This window comes from Bactrocera neohumeralis, unplaced genomic scaffold, assembly GCF_024586455.1.
Source record: "Bactrocera neohumeralis isolate Rockhampton unplaced genomic scaffold, APGP_CSIRO_Bneo_wtdbg2-racon-allhic-juicebox.fasta_v2 cluster11, whole genome shotgun sequence".
Classification (NCBI taxonomy): Eukaryota; Metazoa; Arthropoda; class Insecta; order Diptera; family Tephritidae; genus Bactrocera; species Bactrocera neohumeralis.
This window is the reverse complement of record NW_026089624.1, coordinates 706106-725798: the sequence shown is the minus strand read 5'-3', so window position 1 is coordinate 725798 and position 19693 is coordinate 706106. Positions and strand designations below refer to the sequence as shown.

General features: G+C 35.2%; 2 protein-coding genes across 3 annotated transcripts in view; both read left to right on the top strand.

Annotated features, from left to right (window-relative positions):
- LOC126765699 (uncharacterized) overlaps window positions 1–19693 on the top strand; it is a 460036-nt gene that overhangs the window by 182285 nt on the left and 258058 nt on the right. The gene's annotated exons all lie outside the window — the stretch shown is intronic.
- On the top strand, window positions 17194–17976 carry LOC126765840 (uncharacterized). The gene has a single exon (XM_050483525.1). It carries the CDS (start codon window positions 17194–17196, stop codon window positions 17974–17976), a length of 783 nt encoding a protein of 260 aa, XP_050339482.1.

The window sequence follows — 19693 nt, the reverse complement described above, 5'->3', positions numbered from 1 at the left end:
CGGCAAGGGAATCAGTGGCAATTGGCGATCGTTCGCTTGTGTTTTTGGCATAGCTCGGATTTTATACCAACAACACAATGTTGGGACGCGTCAGTCTTTGGGCACATTGAAGTGCTGAACACAATGAGCGCGACCGACTGCAAGCGACATCTGTCAAATATTAAAATACACACGTTCTTATGGATGCAGTTATGTAGTTGGGCAGTTGCATCAATAACTGTGTCTATAAGAACGTGTGTATTTTAATATTTCACAGATGTCGTTTGCAGTCTGTCGCGCTCATTATGTGCAGCACATCAGTCTTTCGACACATTGACTCTTTGACATGAAAGCAAAACATATGAGCTTCGCCATTGGTTGTCCGCGTCAACGGAAATTTCGCAAGAAGCATTGAATGTACATATTTACATACATTTGTTGCATGTAGACAAATTTACGGACATTATGCGTATGGTTCTTATATTTGTTTACATGCACACATAATTATATATGGGCAAATGGGCGACCGCTTGGTCTTTTAACATGATATCGAAAAGTTTATTGACCAAAGCAAATATTTGTTTAAGTATATACATATGTACATATGAATGTCTTACCAAACCTATATAAAATGCATAATTAGGTAGTAATACAAATCTTATTCAATTATATATTTGCAAAGATTTTATGGAATTCATCATAAAATAGCTCAATTTTAAAATACATACATATGTACATACTTATGTATGTGCTTTCATGACAAATACATATATGTATAAATTATATGCAGCATCGTTTGCGCACAGTAAATATTCGAATCTGTAAGCGTACATTCCTTAACATCGGAATTATCATTATTTTTCTCATTTAACTCTGAAAATGGTCAATTCTGCTATTTTCGTGTCCCCTCATGTTAAATGTGGTGAAACACGCTAATTATTTTTCTGTGGTGTGGTGAAACACGCTCAACCAAAATAGGTAATATCCCAAACGTGAAATATCCCTAATCGTGAACATTTTCTATAAATATACGTTCTCTGGCATAGCCCATTTATACATCCTGGGGAGTAGCAGACAGCGCGGCATACTTTTTGGCTGAAGGAATATTTGGGGATGAAGCTGCAATATACATATGTATATATAAGCAACTTTATTGGGCATGAAGTGGTCATATTGATATACCCTTAATATTCATTTTTCGACTTTACGACTTGTTATAATAATACGGATATACTCGTGAATGTGTTATTTTTATTGAGGTTATTGACAATTTATATATTATCGCCTTATTAAGGTTAGCAAATCCACGCCTGGTTCAGATATGGCCAGAATAGGTGCTGCTTTGAAAAGATTTCCTGTGGTTTGGGCCGTAAGGTCGGAGGGATCTTGCGAGAGTACAGTGAGTGGCCGTGAATTGAGAACGACTTTATATCGAGTTAGTAATATAGACAGTTTTTAATAATTAATTTGAAGCATTTTACAGCTTATTCCCATAAATTATCCATATGAGAAGCGCTTAGACAGATGTGATAAGTGTTTTTTATTTCAGTCTTGTTCTAAAAATTTGATAATTTAGGAAACTTTGAAAGGTGTAGATTTTTCTGAGAAAATTTTGTCGCATGAGTGTGCATGGAATTGGATAGATACATGTATTTTCCATGTGGTGGTTTTTCAGATCAGGCTAAAACAGTTTTGGAATTGGATTTGGAAATATAGTGATATAATTTACAAGAATTCTGCCATATTGAAAAGCGTATGCACTATGCGTATTCTAATTAGCAATAACACATAGCTCAAGTCGTGATAGACTTAGTGTTTTTAGGGAGACCACTTTTGCTTTTGCTACTAGTAATTAGGTTGTGGCCGTTGTATCGCTTTGTGTGCGCATATAGATATTGCGCAAAACGCCTTTTCATAGGCGGGCCAATATGAGGGGTGTCGGGCAGTTGTAGCTCTCGTAGTAGACGTACCGTCCATTACTCAAATGAGTAGTTGTGGCTTTGGAGAAGTCTTTACAATACCGATATTCTAGGGTTTTTTTTATTATTTGGAAAAGCTTCCCTAACTTTTGAAATTTGCTTAATGTAAGCTGTAAAATGCTTAATTGTAAATTAAGGTATTTGTTTGCATTATCCTCAACTGGAGTTGGTATGATGGTAACTGATTCTGCACCTAGTCAACTTAGAATCCACACGAATACCACCACTCGAAGGGTGGTTAAAATTTTTTCAACAGCATTAGGTATGATTTGCGATATAAGATCGCTGCCTATTAGTATATCTATATGAGCGGAGTGTTGCAGTTGGAAGCAGCTAGCTTTAGATGTGAAACCTTTTGCTAATGTTTGCTTTGTATATAGGAGCAGATTTTATTTGAGTTTTGGACTACTCTTTCGCCCATTCACATAATTGTTTGTTGGTAGTTTTAGCATATTTTGTATCTTAGCCGCTGTAAATTTACGATGTGATCCTTGGTCTATTGTGGTCTGTGGGAAGAAGTACCCTACTTTGAATTCTGCTGTGTAACTTTGGAGATTTGTGTGCCTTTGAGCAAGTTGGAGTCTTTTGGGAATTTTTAGGATTTTGTCTTTGGGGAGTTGTTTTATAACCAAACCCGTCCAATCAGTTTATTGACGGTAGGCTTTAATCTTTCACACAATACGCTCGATAGAATATTATATGCGATGTTTAGGAGACTTATTCCACGGTAGTTGCTGCAGATTATGGGGTCACCCTTGGATTGGGCAAAGCACACTTAAATTCAAATCTTTGGGCATGCTTTCGTCCGACCACAATTTACAAAGAAGCTAACACATGTTCTTTATGAGTTCTTCGCCGCCGTGTTTCAACAGCTTGGCCGAAAATCCATTGGCTTCCGCCGCTTTATTGTTCTTCAGACGATTAATTGCTCTTTGAACTTCGTCTTGGTTGGGTAATGGAACGTATTCTCCATCGTCATCGGTTGGGGAATCGAGTTCACCTTCTCCTGGCGTTGTGCGTTCACTGCCATTCAGCAGGCTGGAGAAGTGTTCCCTCCATAATTTAAGTATGCTCTGGGCATCGGTGACTAGATCACCTTTGGGGTTCTACAAGGGTATGCTCCGGTTATGAAACTTTCTGTAAGACGCCGCATTTGTCCGTAGAATTTTCGAGCATTACCCCTGTCGGCCAGCTTATCAAGCTTTTCGTAGTCACGCATTTCGGCCTCTTTCTTTTTCTGTCTGCAAATGCGTCTCGCTTCCCTCTTCAACTTGGCAGAAGGAAGGTGCACCCAGGCTTTTTTTAAAAATTGAAAATGGGAGTGGCGTCGCCCACTTATGGACCAAAAACCATATCTCAGGAACTACTAGACCGATTTCAATGAAATTCCGTATATAATATTTTCTGAACACCCCGATGACATGTACGAAATATGGGTGAAATCGGTTCACAACCACGCCTTCTTCCAATATAACGCTATTTCGAATTCCATCTGATGCCTTCTCTGTATAATATATACATTAGGAATCAATGATGATAGCGGAATAAAACTTTACACAAATACGGTATTTGAAAAATATGTAAATGACGGATAATAAAATCTCGATTATCACTTTATCATGCGAGAGTATAAAATGTTCGGTGACACCCGAACTTAGCCCTTCCTTACTTGTTTTTTGGTTATCATCGAAACTCAAAAACTTACAAATAAGGAAGAGCTAAGTTCGGGTGCATCCGAATATTTTAACAACTTTATAAGAGCAAGATTATCCCTTAATTTCAATTATATGTATGAGACATTGACCTACATTTCCGATCAAAAGTCAACTATAGGCACCGGGGTCTACATATCCGGTATCTAGTGGCTTGAACAGTTTTTATTGGATTTAAATACTTTTTGATCATAAGGTGGTAATTGTTTCTTGATTTGTGTACTGGAAACTGAACGTATCAGGTGGAATTTAAAATTGTGCTATATGGGAAGTAGGCGTGGTTGTTGACCGATTTCGTCCATAACATGTGACATGAGAATGTTAAAAGAATGCTTCTTACTAAATTTTGTCGAAATCGGTTGGACTGGTCCCGAGACATGGGATTTCACCAAAAAGTAGGCGGTGCCGCGCCCATTGTCCAATTTTCACACCGGCTCCCATAAAGCGCCCTCATACCGTCTCGTAATAAAACTTAATATCTCTGGCGTATTTACATAGTTTCGACTTATTGCGCTTCTAGTATTTTTTAGCAGTACCGTTATATAGAGAGTGAGTTGCGTTATCCTCCGATTTCATCGATTTTCGCACTGTCGGTAGAAGTTCTTATAAGATATATACTCAAAAAATTTGGTTCTTGTACCTTCAACGGTTTAAGAAATATGTACATTAAACTTGTTAGCCCGCTTTTATAAAATGTTGCCCACAAGTGCCCCTTGCCACTGCGTTCTCTTATACCAAATTACAGTTTTGTATCTTAATTTAGTGCTTAGATACCTCAATTTTTGCTCAAGTTTTCAACTTTTCTCGTCATCCTGATCATTTATACATATACAACCCTATCTATCTCGATTATTTTTAAGTGATACGTACTACCGTAAGGTGAACAAAATTTCTGTAGAAACTTGTTGCAAGAGTATAAAAAAGAAAAAAAATAACGCTTTTTAATACACAGATACATAAAGCCACAATCAATAGTAACACTAGTTTACAGTATTGAACTTTTTGTCTGTTGCCGCGAATTCTGCGATTGATATTGTTCACTTATTACTTGGTTTTGTCAAATCTACCTTCAAAAATTTTTGAGCAGCTCGAGTTACTTTGTTTTTGATTTTTGTCATTTAAACATATGTATATATTAATCGAAAACAGGCATATTTTCCTGTGTTAAGATTAGTTTCTCAAGTTTTTGCGTCATGAGTAGTTCAAGAAGACGTTGTTTAAATAAACCAGATCATTTTTGCTACATACGCGGAGAATATGTGTTTAAAAATTTTAGAAAAGTTATATCAGAGTTGGCGAAAAATACCTATTTTGAGTATTTTGGGGTGCTCTCTAGGATAAAAATAAGAATTCCTGGGTTCCCAATTGTGTTTGTAAATCTTGTGTGGAATATTTAAGATTATGGAAAAGTGGTAAAAGAAGTGCCTTTAAATTTGGAACACTGACTATTTGGCGAGAACCACGAAATCATCTCGTAGACTGTTATTTTTGTAGTGTGAACATAAACGGTTTAAACACTAAAAATCGAGCTAAATGGCAATACCCAAGTACAAGTTGTGTTCAACGTCCAGTGCAGCGCTCACCTAACTCTTCAGAGCCTAAAAATATATCTGAACCCTTAGAGCAAGACATTGAAGGACCAAGCTCATCAGAAAATGATGCTGATTTTGAAGGTATGTCTAATGAGCCAAAACGCTTTTCCCAAAATGAGTTGAATGATCTTGTAAGAGATTTAAATCTTTCTAAACAAGTTTCAGAAAATTCTATGACTGAGTCAGAACTAAAGGCTTGGACAGAATTCGTATCTGTGATGCAGAATTTTCTCGGAAATAAAAAATCTGAAAATTATGCATCAAGACTTACGCGACATGGAAGAGGGCTATCAGGGTTTTTGGGATACAAATATGATGTCTGACTATTGTTGGTCTCTAATACGTCATTTTCCAAAGTGTACACATCGGAGAAGAGCTTTAAAACGAAGTTTTTTAGAACTTAATGATTAATTATTTTTCTTAATTTTTCTTAATAAATATATGTTTTTTTCTGTATAATACCTACATAGCTGAAACTCTGAAACTAGAGCTGATAAAAATATTTAAATTATATTTTTGGAAATAGCATATTATATGTAGTCAGCAACAGCTAAAACTTCTTCGGCAACAAATGTACTGTAAACTAGTGTAATGATAGCACTAAATGTGGATCTTTAACAAATAAATTAAACACCAAAATAACATTACATTAGTCGTGATTAGAGGACATTTTATTTGCATAAAATAAAATATACATATAAAATAAAATTCTACATTAGTATAGCAATATAATATATCTGTATATAAATTTTGAATTAAAAAATAAACAAATTTTCGATTGAAAAATTAATACCATTATTTTTAAATTAATTTTTTATCTTTATATAAATATATAAATTTTTATGTAGTATATGATTAATCTAAAACTAAAATAAGTATGTGCATCCTAAAACTAATTATTACCTTAATCTAACTTAAAACTATTTTGATCGAAGTATATATCTACATACTTTACTAAATTAGACTTATTTTTTAATTTATATTTAAGCTTCATATTTATATTATGACGTTATGCTGTAAAATGTCTTAAATTCAAAATAACCTGCTCCTATTTACGTTCTGGAAGAACATCTGGAAAAATATTAGCAATGCTATTAAAAATTCAGTATATGTAGTTTTATAAGGCTCACCAAAAATTATATCAATGCACTTCAATTTCAAAAGCGCTTATTTCCTCCTATGTCCCTCCAAATTGTAGTTCGCCATTAACTCTTAAAACATAGAACGAAGGACACCGTCCACATTACATTTATGGCCATTTGTCTTTACTAGTAGACGCATTCACAAGGTGCGTTCCAAAGTAAACTTTTTGAATCTAGCGCCCCTTGGTGGCGCCATCTATATGCCGACTGGTGCGCCATCTGTGTGCTGTGTGGTGCTGCTATCTTTATCAATTGTCCAGTGAGAATTTCATGGGCCAATCAAGATCCGTCATTACCGGAAACTCCAATGAACCTGTGCGTGAATTAATCAAAAATCAGCCGAAATCATCATTGCAATTCATGAAAACGGAATAGGACATCTACAAAACATCGATTTATCGCATTTTGACTGAAGGTGTGTGGACGGTTTGTTCCACACAAATTGACTGACGACCAAAAATTGCTCAGAATCCAACATTCGAAGGACATCATTAAAGAGGTAAAAAAAGACAAAAACTTCCTTAAAATATTGTGACTGATGACGAAACGTGCTGCTTCCAATATGTAAAAGTAAAGTCCTTTAGCAACTATACTAATAAATAAATATAATATATAGAAATATTTAATTTCAAAACATTTGCAATGAACACCATTGTGGTTGAATGACGAAGATTGCGAACTACCTGGACCAGACATTAGGGGATCACATGCCATGTTGAATCGGCCGCTTTGAATTATTGTCTTTGAAAAAATGTATTATAATTTTTAATTTCAAATTACAATACAACTCATTATCTTCCTGAACGGTGGAAACTTCAGTGAATGCATTTTCTGACAGCGTCAAAAATATTATGACAATCGGCGATCGTTTGTTTATTTCTTTCAGCATAGCTCAGATTTTTTACCAACAACACAATGTCGTGACGCTTTGTCGTCGTGTCAGTGCTTCGAAACATTAACTCTTTGACATGAAGGCAAAAAGCGTTAGCTTCGCCATTGGTTGTCCAAATCAACGGAATTTTCACATGAAGCAATGGACATACATATTTACACATATACGTTGCGTGTAGAAAAATTTACAAACATCCCTGCCGGTCAGGTCTAACTATTTTTTCGATAAGTTTCAACACAATTATACATATTTTCTTCAATTACAAGCACCAACGCACACGTGTGGGTTCTTTTGTTTTTTAACCCTAGAGTAGGCGCGCTATGAGCATTTTGCTCACACAATTTTTTAATTGAAAAAATTTCTATGTTCTATGTTATTGCACCACTTGTTACGCTCAGTACCTTCGCTCAAAGTTGTGTTCCACTTGTTCACAATCACTCGCTGTAATTAGTGCATGTTTTAAAGTGTTGATAGGTGGCTGTTTTTTTAGTGCGGTAATTTGCTCACTACGCGACAAACTACGTAAGCTTTTTTTGCTTTGCCAATAGCTCAAGTTTTCCCATTGAAAGTGGTGGTTTGCATCAATTTTAGCACTCGTATGTAATTAAAATAGAAAGCAAGCGTTGTTGCCGTGTTGGGGAAGTATCACATATTACGTCGTGCTTAGAAGAAGTTTCAGCCGATGAAGAATTAGAACAGGACGATGACCATTTTCTCCCTGAAAGTGATTGCGAGAGCATTCATAGTGATCACAATACTGACACTGATCAATCTGTTGATGATTTGGAAGAGAATTTCCTTAACGGTTTTGAGGAAGCCCCACTTGGAAAACGCACATTTTATTGGGGCAGAGATAAAAACAAAACAAAAATGGGCGCTTAGTCGTCCTGTTCCTAGTGTTCGCACTAGGCAGTGCAACATTATAACGCATCTGCCAGGTGTGAAAAGTATTGCGAAAATTGCAGTAACACCAATACAATGCCTTGCTTTGTTTCTGACTGATTCATTGATCTCAAAAATTGTCAGATATACAAATTTATGTATTGAAAAAATAAGTGATGCATATGGACGTGACAGAGATTGTAAATCAACAGATTCTGTCGAGTTAAATTCATTTATAGGTATCTTATACATGGCTGGGTTAAAGAGAATGAACCATACAAATTTAAAGGAGATGTGGCTTCAAGACCAAATCCACAATGTCCTTGAAACGATTTCTGTTTTAAATTCGTGTAACTAGGTTTGATGACGTTGACTCACGTTCACTTAGAAGTGAAGTTGATAACTTAGCCGCTTTTCGTGAAATATTTGATGGCTTCAACAAATCCTGGGGTGACTGTTATACTCCTGGAGAATACTGCACTATTGACGAATAGCTTGAATCGTTTAGAGGACGATGCAAGTTCAGAGTATATATTCCCAATAAACCTGCCAAGTACGGCATAAAAATTAATGCATTAGTCGACGCAAGAACTTTTTACACTTGTAAAATGGAGGTATATTGTGGTAAACAGCCATCCGGCCCTTATCAGCTCTATAATATAGCTGTCAATATCGTAAAGAGATTCGCTGCACCAATTTTAAATACCGGAAGAAGTTTAACTATGGACAATTATTTCGTTTCTATTCCCTTAGCTGATGAGCTGAACAAACAATATAGAACCACTATTGTAGGAACAATCCTAAAAAATAAAAAAGAAATTCCACCACAATTTATTACAAGTAAAGGAAGACCAACCCCAGATACAATGGTTGCATATGCCGAAAACAAGCTTCTTCTTTCCTACATTCCAATGAAGAAAAATAAAAAAGTCGTACTGATGCTTTCATCCTTTCAAGCGGATGGCCAGTTAAATAATGAGTCCGATGATAACAACAAACCCGAAGTAATATTGTTTTACAATAGAACAAAGGGAGGTGTAGATACCGTCGACCAGAAGAAAGGAACGTACCCAGTTTCCCGCAAAACTTGCAGATGGCCAATGAGGCTATTTTTTACTCTGCTTGACATAGCTGGTATAAATGCGCAGATTATTTATAAGGGAAATACGCAGAACTTAACTCAGAGAAGGACTTTCTTGAAAGAAGTGGCCCTTGACATGATAAAGCCACATATTGTTAAGCGGCAAGCCATTCAAACTTCACCAAAACATCGAAAGGATTCAATGGAACGCATTGCACCAGGTCTTGATTCACCAAACCAGTCGAAAGAAAACGGCTTTTGTGATTTCTGCCCCAGAAGGAAAAATAGACGCACAAAAAAAGGTTGCAATTTATGTGGGAAATTTCTCTGTACTGAACATTCAAAGTATACATGTCCTACTTGTTTCGACAGGAAAATTAATGAACATTTCTCAGAATAGTGATATATAGCCATGTAAATACTTTATATACGTATAATAATAATTATTTGTATGATCTCCATAACAAATCTCAAATTTTTTCTTATGTTTTGTACAATTGAATTACCTTTATATTTTATTTTTGTTTCTGTCAAATAATAAACATTTTTTAAGCTTAAGGCTCAGTAATGGTATTTAGATAGTTTAAATTTAAATATGTAACACTCTATTTGTATAAACGTAACTGAATATTTTCAGTACGTGAGCAAAATGCTCACGCGCGACAATGCATGTCACTCTGCAGAGCGCGCCTTCTCTAGGGTTAATCGTTATGCGATGAGACCCCGCAGGCACTGTCCTGCGTGAAATTATGTGTTTTCATCGCAAATGCAATTTTCCCTGGACACTGAATACTTTTGAACTGAAATAAAAGGAATTCGTAGAATCAACCATTCGGCCCCCTTATATTCGATGGCTGCGTCACAATTAGTTGAGTTCCAATACACAGTTTCGGCGCATGAAGATTGAGAAACATAATAATGTCAAAACCAACTTTGAGACGCAAATGATGCGGCGGCATACCAAGTCTCTCCAAAGAATTTAGAAATTCCACTGGATAATTCACGGCTTCGCCTTCATTGTCAAGACGGTCCATCGATTTGTATGAGTACAAACCTCCCGGAATTTGACTTTTAATCTTCCAGTTTAAGACTTTAACGTCGGTATTTTTGGCAGCTAAAATTACGCGTGCCTCAAGCAATCTCAGTTACAATAATTTGGCCAATGTTCGGATAAATATTCGTGATGAGTTCATCTTGATATCAAATCGCTGGAAGTATCAACCGCGATTTGCCCATTTTAAATTCTTAGCGAATACGATGTAAAATGTTTTCGGCAATATAATTTTTGTTTGACGAAGATTTTAAGTCTGATATGTCGAAATGATCATCGCGATAAGTGTGCAAATTTCAGTGGCATGGGAAGTAGATATTGCATCATCCATCGTTTGATTCCAGTGATTATCATGTTCCAGCAATTGTAATTGCTGGCATGCTTCTCATAGGTTGCACCATTCACAGTACGCAATGACTCAAATGAAGTTTTTGAAAACTTCTTAACTTTTCAAATCGCTTTTTAAGGAAGCCTTGTTATGAACAAAGAGCTTGGCTCTTTCTTACATGTTATAAATAAGATTTTAAATTAATAATTTAATTCCATTACAGCATATCATACCATTGAGCATTTATCAATAGCAACCGAAGGTAAAAGCAATCGTTGTTTTTCGCGTGGATTGTATAAATTAATCTTAATGCATTAGTTGAGAACACACCTGGATGTCCATCTACTGCTTGGCCTTGCTTTTTGCGTAACCATTACTTCGACGATGCATTCCATATATAATATCGAGGCATTCCGAATAGAGCAATGTTCTCGCAAACGGATCACTGCCGCAAGTTTAGTTGGCTGTACTGTATTCTCTACGTCTTTACTTTTTGGCCTACTCCAAAAAAACCGAGAGATGCACAACAGTCGGAAAACATTGATGAATTGTAAAAGTGAATATCTTACAAAACGCTTCATTGCAGCTCGCGCATCGACCCATCTGATACTTGCTGATCTCATCGCGTTCAAAACCAATAACCGTCATGTTGCTTTCTTTGGTAACGTACTCGCAAATATATATGAATCAATTTCGCGATTCAATCTATGGTCATTTTGCATTGCAAGTGAATTTAAGAAACGAATCCGCCCGTGCATAATTCCGCACGTATAGGTATGCCATCGCATCCTGCGAATACTAACTATTGTATGTGTTTTGGGCTGCCAATTTATGTTGATGACAAAAAGATCGCCGACCGATATTAGCGCGACATCTTCGTGGCATCGTAACAAATTTCAGTCTGTAATTGCTCATTTTGTATGACATACACATAAAGTTTTCACTGAATAATTTTCAATAATTTACCTTTTGAATTGCCAAAATAAAGAAAGCAAACAACAGAAATCGAACGATTCAAATAATTTACAAATCAATCAATTGGAAAACAAAACAAAAAAGTTTTTCTTTAAATTGTATGAAAAAGGTATTTTTTTGAAATTTTACACTTGTAAGTCGGTTAAAAATGAAATTTTTTTATTTTTTTTTACAAACCATCCTCATTGGATTTCCTTCAAAGTGGTTCAGACCATTTTTCATTTCATGCAACCAGCTGCTAGAGAGTATTATAGTTTTGTTCACGTAACGTTTGTTCGTATTATCTAAAACTAATCGAGATAGATATGGGGTTATATGTATATAAATGATCAGATTACGAAAAAAGTTGAAATCCATTTGCAGTCCGTGCAAGATGTAACATGAGATATCTTGGTGAAATTTGGTACGTGGGTTCCTTAGTACAAACAAAAATTCGAGTTCGTAGATGAGCGTAATCGAACCACTGCTACGCCCAAAACTCGCTATTAACCGAAAACCTATAAAGTGTCATAACTAAGTACTAAATGAAGATATAAAATTGTAACTTGGCACAGCGAATCGCAGTAGTAAGAGGCACCTGTGAATAAATTTTGTTTGGAAAAGTGGGTGTGGCCGACGGTGTAAAAACGGATGCAGTCTGATGAAAATCCCACTCACTCCCCATATAACGGTACTGTTAAAAACTACTAAAAGCGCTATAAATCAATAACTAAATGCGTCAGAAATGTAAAGATTTGCCGTCGTGTTAGTATAAGATAAATATAGTGTATGTAAATATAAAATTTCTTCGATTTCGATCCTCTTGTTGACGTTTTAAACCTTAAGGTATTTCTCTGGCTTTCATTCCTGCAAGTTGCAAGAGTATAAAACTCGAGCTTGGCTCTTTCTTACATGTTATAAATAAGATTTTAAATTAATAATTTAATTCCATTACAGCATATCATACCAAAAGCGAAAAAATGTAAGGAAAATTTTAACATAACGTATTTGTAAATACATTTAATTAACTCCTTTTTCTCTCACTTACGTCATCTAAAACAGCAGAGGCAGGAGCACAATTTTGTTTGGTGAGTTTTGTCAAACTAGAAATAATATTATTCTATATAATTATGATAATAGTTAATAAATAAAATGGCCAGTGCGGTTGGTCCAAACTATCGGGTTAATAAAAAAAAGTATTATGTTTAACCAGTACGGGCGGTTGACAAATGTTTGTTTTATGTTCTTTCAGCCTGCGCAGTGATAGAATTATGGGAAAACAAATGTGTGTTTTATATGTTTAAAGCGGCCTGTGCATTGCAAATTTTATGTAAAAACAAATATGCGTTTTACATGTTTAAAGCGGCCTGGGCAGTGCAAATTTTATGTTTAAATAAATGTGTGTTTTATATGTTTAAAGCGGTCTGTGTCAAATTTTATGTAAAAACAACTGTTTTTTTATTTCATTCTGGTGGTTCTTTTAATATCTGTGCATATTTAAATTTAAAAAAGTTGTGTTTTGAAATACTAATAGAAAAATGGTATACAGAATAAAAATTTATTTAAATGATCATTTATACTTTAATGCAATTATTGAATTTAAGGGGACATTTCTTTCTCAAAGACATAAATCTTCTATATTTAAACATTATGACTATTGTTATATAATTAGTTTTCTGGTAATAATAATCTTTATATTATTATAATCTTTTTTCAGTTATTTGTTTTTTGTTTAATCTTCATTTTATTATAAACTTTTTTCAAACACTCTTCTTTTATTTTCAGGTTTTACTAATGGTTTTCTTTAATTAATCTTTTTTTCAGATGTTAATTTTTTTTTCATTAAATATATTTTTATTTCCACATTGTTAGCTTTATATAATTATAATAAATTTTATATAAATATGTGGTAAAAAAATAAAACTAATACTTTTAAAATTTAAAAGTTTTGTTTGAAATTTTAAGAATATTTAAAAGTAGGAATCAAAAAATGCATCAGCTGACGATTAGGGTAATTAGAGCAGTTCAGCTATATTTTTACATATTATATATAATTTATATGACACTGCTGAATAAGTGAGTTAAGGAACGTATTCCTTATGATATATACAGAATATATCACAACATTAAAAAAAATTCCTCAAAACAAACTTGAGTTGGAACAATAGAAATACACTATCACTACAACAATCCTAAAGAAACAAACGTCAAAACAACCTTGGGTGTGAATACCACAACAACCTTATCTTAGAACAAAGGAAATGTGTCTAAGCAAACAATATACTTGTATATGTAAACAAACCTTAACAAATAATTTAATATTCATCCGTATCTAAACAAAATAGTAATTAGTAAACATACTAGTTAGTATACATACATAGAATTAACAACCATGTAATAAGTTAGTCTTAAGAGTATAAATAAAGAGTACACATTTCGGTGCTGCTCAAAATATATTCTATTGACTCATTTTTACTTCTGGTAAAAATTAACTAGCGCAACAGAGATATATGATCACATGTGGCATCTAGTTTTGAGGGTTTGAGGTTATTCTCAGACCCCACAAGAACATAGCAGGTGAGTGTTTACAACATGAGCTGAAAAGCACTTTGCTGTGAACCCGCTGTTTGACAAAAACTAACAATAGAGAAATGGATAACGAAGAAAAGTAAGTAGTTTCGCAAATTTATTAAATTTGGTGCCTATACTATATAATAATTTTATTTATTTTAAGGATTTCAAAATGTTAAAGGACAACTCAGGAGCAGCTACAGCATTACAACATATTATTTAAACATAAATATAATTTTATTCGCAACTACATTAAATAATACATACATACATACATATTAACAATTTAAATCTTGTCCAAATATTACTGTAAGTTACATATTTATTGTTATAGGCAAATACGTACATATGCTTATATTCATAATAGATAACGCCTTTGGAATACCTCCTCCACTCTATTTAACAAAATAATTGCAAATTTCTTTAAAAATATTGAAATTAATAGAACAAACAAAACCGATGTTGAATTTTTAGTTTTGCTTTCATCAAACATTACATCAGGAGTTTGAGGACATTTTTGCTTTTGAAATCACATACGGAAAACCTCAAAAATCGAAAAGCCTCACAATAGTGAGGGTGGTGATTTTTGTGAGGGCACGAAAATAAGGCTGCTGGTGTTTCACTAGTTTTTTCACCACTTTTGGCTGGAAGGGGTTATGAGTAAGGTTCTTTCATATTTGTTTACATGCACACATAATTATATATGATTATATGTGCGACTTCTTTGCCTTTTAAGATGTTATCAAAACTTTTAGTAACCAAACCAAACTTTATTTATACAAATATATGACTTATCAAACCTCTATTTACTACATTAAAGATACAAAACCTACTCTATTATATACGCATATTCATATGTACTATATTTCGAAAGATTTTACGAACTCAACATGAAATTTGATCAAACATTTTTCTTTATTTATGGGCTTTCATAACACTATTCTGTTTATTGCAGAGTCGTTTGCGCATAGTAAATAAGCAAAGTTTGTTAGCATCGAACGATAGCGATCGCCATTCACCGTAACGTTGCGTCCAACAGCATCTTTGAAAAATACGGCATCCAATGATTCCACCAGCGTACAAACCACACCAAACAGTGCATTTTTCGGGATGCATGGGCAGTTCTTGAACGGCTTCTGGTTGCTCTTCACCCCAAATGCGGCAATTTTGCTTATTTACGTAGCCATTCAACCAGAAATGAGCCTTATCGCTGAACAAAATTTGTCGATAAAAAAGCGGATTTTCTGCCAACTTTTCTAGGGCCCATTCACTGAAAATTCGACGTTGTGGCAGATCGTTCGGCTTCAGTTCTTGCACGAGCTGTATTTTATACGGTTTTACACCAAGATCTTTGCGTAAAATCTTCCATGTGGTCGAATAACACAAACCCAATTGCTGCGAACGGCGACGAATCGACATTTCACGGTCTTCAGCCACACTCTCAGAAACAGACGCAATATTCTCTTCTGTACGCACTGTACGCATTCGTGTGGTTGGTTTAATGTCCAATAAAGTAAACTGAGTGCGAAACTTGGTCACAATCGCATTAATTGTTTGCTCACTTGGTCGATTATGTAGACCATAAATCGGACGTAAAGCGCGAAACACATTTCGAACCGAACACTGATTTTGGTAATAAAATTCAATGATTTGCAAGCGTTGCTCGTTAGTAAGTCTATTCATGATGAAATGTCAAAGCATACTGAGCATCTTTCTCTTTGACACCATGTCTGAAATCCCACGTGATCTGTCAAATACTAATGCATGAAAATCCTAACCTCAAAAAAATCACCTTGATATAAAAATTTTTGGCGTGAATGTGGTATTGTTCACCAAAAGACAGCTCCATATACGCCCGAGTAAAATGGGGTGGCTGAGCGGATGAATCGTACGTTAATTGAACGAGTGAGATGCATGTTGCTGGCCTAGGAAACATATTTTGGGCAGAAGCTGCAAATACAGCAGCGTACTTAGTAAATCGTATTCCTTGTAGAGGTAATATCGAAGTCCAGAAGAATAGTCTGGTGTTAAACCAAATTTGAAACAATTACGCATATTTGGTTGTACAGCGATGGTTCATATACCAAAGCAAAAACGTTTAAAGTTAGATGCAAAATCAGAAGAGTGTATTTTTGTTGGTTATTGCATAGAGTCAAAAGAATTTAGGCTTTACCCAAAATCTGACTACAAGTGTATTGTACGTCGTGATGTAAAAGTTTTAGAAAATACAAGTAATAAATCCAAGCGCACATAGCCAAATCTAATAGTTGATATTATTAATGAAAACGAAGCTAATGACATTGTCAATTCAGGGGAGTTGAATGAGAGCGAATTGTGTGATGTCAGTATATCTTCGGAAAGTGAATACGGTATTCCTGATGATTAGCAAGTATGCAGTTCGTCGATCGGAGCGTATTGCTAACAAGGCTAAAAAGAGCCTATTGTTAAGCGTGGTGTCTGATGCTAATGATCCTATAAATCTTAAAGAGGCATTGAACAGTCCAGAGGCAGATGTTTGGAAACGCGCAATGAAAGAGGAAATAGCTTCTCACAAGGCAAACAAAACTTGGGTGCTTATGAAATTGCCTGAAGGTAAAAGAGCAATAAATTCGAAGTGGGTTTTTAAAACTAAGCGCGATGCTGAAGGTGCGCTGGTTCGTTATAAAGCAAGGCTCGTGGTTAAAGGTTGCTCACAGAAACAATGCGTTGACTATTCGGAAACATTTTCACCGGTAGTCAGGTACAATTCATTACGATTTTTATTTGCTATGGCGGCGAAGCATGATTTGTCGGTGCATCAGTTAGATGCGGTAACTGCATTTTTGAACGGTGAACTTCGAGAAGAAGTGTTCATGAAACAACCTGAGGGTTATAATGACAATTTTGGCAGAGTTTGTCGTCTACTTAAATCGCTGTATGGTTTAAAACAAGCAAGCAAAGTTTGGAACGATAAATTGAATGAGGTACTAATTAGTCTGGGACTAATTCGGAGCAAAGTCGATCGATTACTTTTGTGTGCGTAAGTACAGCATGGTATACGTTGCAATTTACGTGGACGACGTTCTGGTGTTCTCTAGTGACAAAAAGGCTACGCAGCGGATTAAGATCGAGTTGTCTTCGAAATTCAAAATGAATGACATGGGTTCAGCGTCATCCGTACTTGGGATGAGTGTGCAGCGCGATGAGGTAAAAAAGTTAATTAAACTTGATCAGTCTGAATATATTTCCAGTGTACTAAAACGGTTTGGAATGGACGAGTGTAATGCGGTAGCTACGCCACTAGATTTGTCGCAAAAGCTAACATTAGAAATGTGTCCAAAAACTGAAGAAGAAAAGAAAGAGATGGAAAAGGTTCCATATATGGAGGCAGTGGGTAATCTGTTGTATGCAGCACAAAATACCCGGCCTGATAACAGTTTCGCAGTCAATTTGTTGAATCGTTTTTCACAAAACCCCGGCAAATGGCATTGGCTCGCACTGAAGCGAGTGATGAGGTATTTGAAGGTCACAGTCAGCAAAGGCATCGTGTTTCGGAAATCAGCTAAAAGTTTAACTGGTTATTGTGATGCTGACTGGGCAGGAGATCTTGATCAAAGGCAATCAACTTCTGGTTACGTGTTTATAATGCAAGGTGCAGCTATATCTTGGTCATCGCACAGACAGCGAACAGTAGCATTATCATCAACTGAAGCCGAGTTTAACATCTGTAGTGAGCGCAATGCAAGAAGCGATTTGGTTACATTTGCGATTTGGTTACATTTGGTCGGAACTAGTTCATGGTGGTACAGAAGGAATAAAAATGTACTGCGATAACAAGAGCGCTATTCACATTGTTCGGAACAATAACTTTTATCCCCAAACTAAGTATGTGGACATCAAGGCGAAGTTTATACGAGAGAAGTTACGAGATATGTCACTGCAGCTGGAACATATTTCAACAAGCGAAATGTTAGTAGATGGTTTAACAAAGGCTATACCTGCAGTTAAGAATGAATTTATAAATGTTAAATTAGGCTTAAAGTAAAGTCATGTATCATTTAACATAATTTTTAATTTAACTAATATTATTAGTGTTGTCAGATGTTCCATTAAAGGGAAGTGTTATGAAATAATGTAAATCTGGCATCACTATATTTCTTACTCCTTTTATACTGTTCTTATGTATATTATATTCAATAAAGTCAGTCGTCATCTTACATTGAAACTGCGTGTACGTAACTATGTTCAACAAAAACAAATGAAAGGCGGATAACGGACCGTCGATTTTCCAGTAATTTAAGATGTAAAAGCAATAAACGAGATGTATACGAAGGTATTGGCTCAACACACTTTAAGGAGCGGAGAGCACATTTAAGAAAAATCTTTTGAACACGCTCGATACGCAATATGGTCTCCAAATGAACACTGCGTACTCCAAAATGGACCGCACAAAACATGTATACAGTAATTTTAAGGTGTAGGGGTCGGAAAAATGTAAAGCATTTCGAGGGACAAAGCCGAGCACAGAGAAGGATTAAAAATGATGTAGTTGATGTGATTACTGAAAGAAAATCTGTTGTCAAAGATTATCCCAAGATCTTTGATTTCAGTAACGCATTTTAGGACGCAATTAGAAATATTGTAACTTGAAGATACGATGTTACGTCCTCTACCATAAGAGATCTGAGAGCATTTATCTAGATTCAGAAAAAGCTTCGATTTCAGGCACCAATCATAAAAAGTATAAATATCACATTGAAGTTTGAGTACACCTTGTGAGTTTTTGATTTTTGCAAAAATTTTTAAGTCATCTGCATATAACAGAAAGTTAGCGAAAGAGAAACAACAGGAAATGTTATTGATAAACAGCACAAGGAGAAGTGGACCCAAACGCTTCCTTGTGGCACTCCCGAAGACGCAATGAATGAATCAGATGACACTCCATCGACACTGACAACGTATCGTCTGTTGTGCAAATATGATTTAATCCACTGCAAGAAGACCGAGTGAAATCCTAAAGATGATAATTTTAGAATATTGTGTAAAACTTTTTCAAAGGCTTTAGAGCAATAAGTGTAGACACAATCTACCTGAAATCCAGCGGAGAATGCAGACATACAATAATCGATAAAAACCGCTAAGTTTGACACAGTGGAGCGTCCAGAGACAAACCCATGCTTATTGACATTAATTATTGATTTTACTGCAAAAAATAATTTATTAAAAAAAAAAAAAACACTCAAAAATTTTCGAAATAGTAGAAATTTTAGAAATAGGCCTGTAATTGGAGACTACATCCTTTCTACCACCTTTAAGAATAGGGGTAATGCATGTCAATTTCCAGTCAGAAATAAAATTTCCAGAGGAGAGAGACTTATTGAAGATAAGCATAAGAGGATATACCAAGGCAGTATAATTTTTTATAAGTACAGGCGGAAGCCCATCCAAATCCAATTTGGAAGAAGACTTAATATTACAAATAGCCTTGGCAATATCATCCTGTGAAAGGCACAGTGTGCCAAAATTTATGGATGGGAAATAATTAGCCGAG

Coding starts and splice junctions, on each gene's coding strand:
- LOC126765840 (XM_050483525.1), top strand. CDS start 17,194: ATGGTATACGTTGCAATTTACGTGGACGACGTTCTGGTGTTCTCTAGT.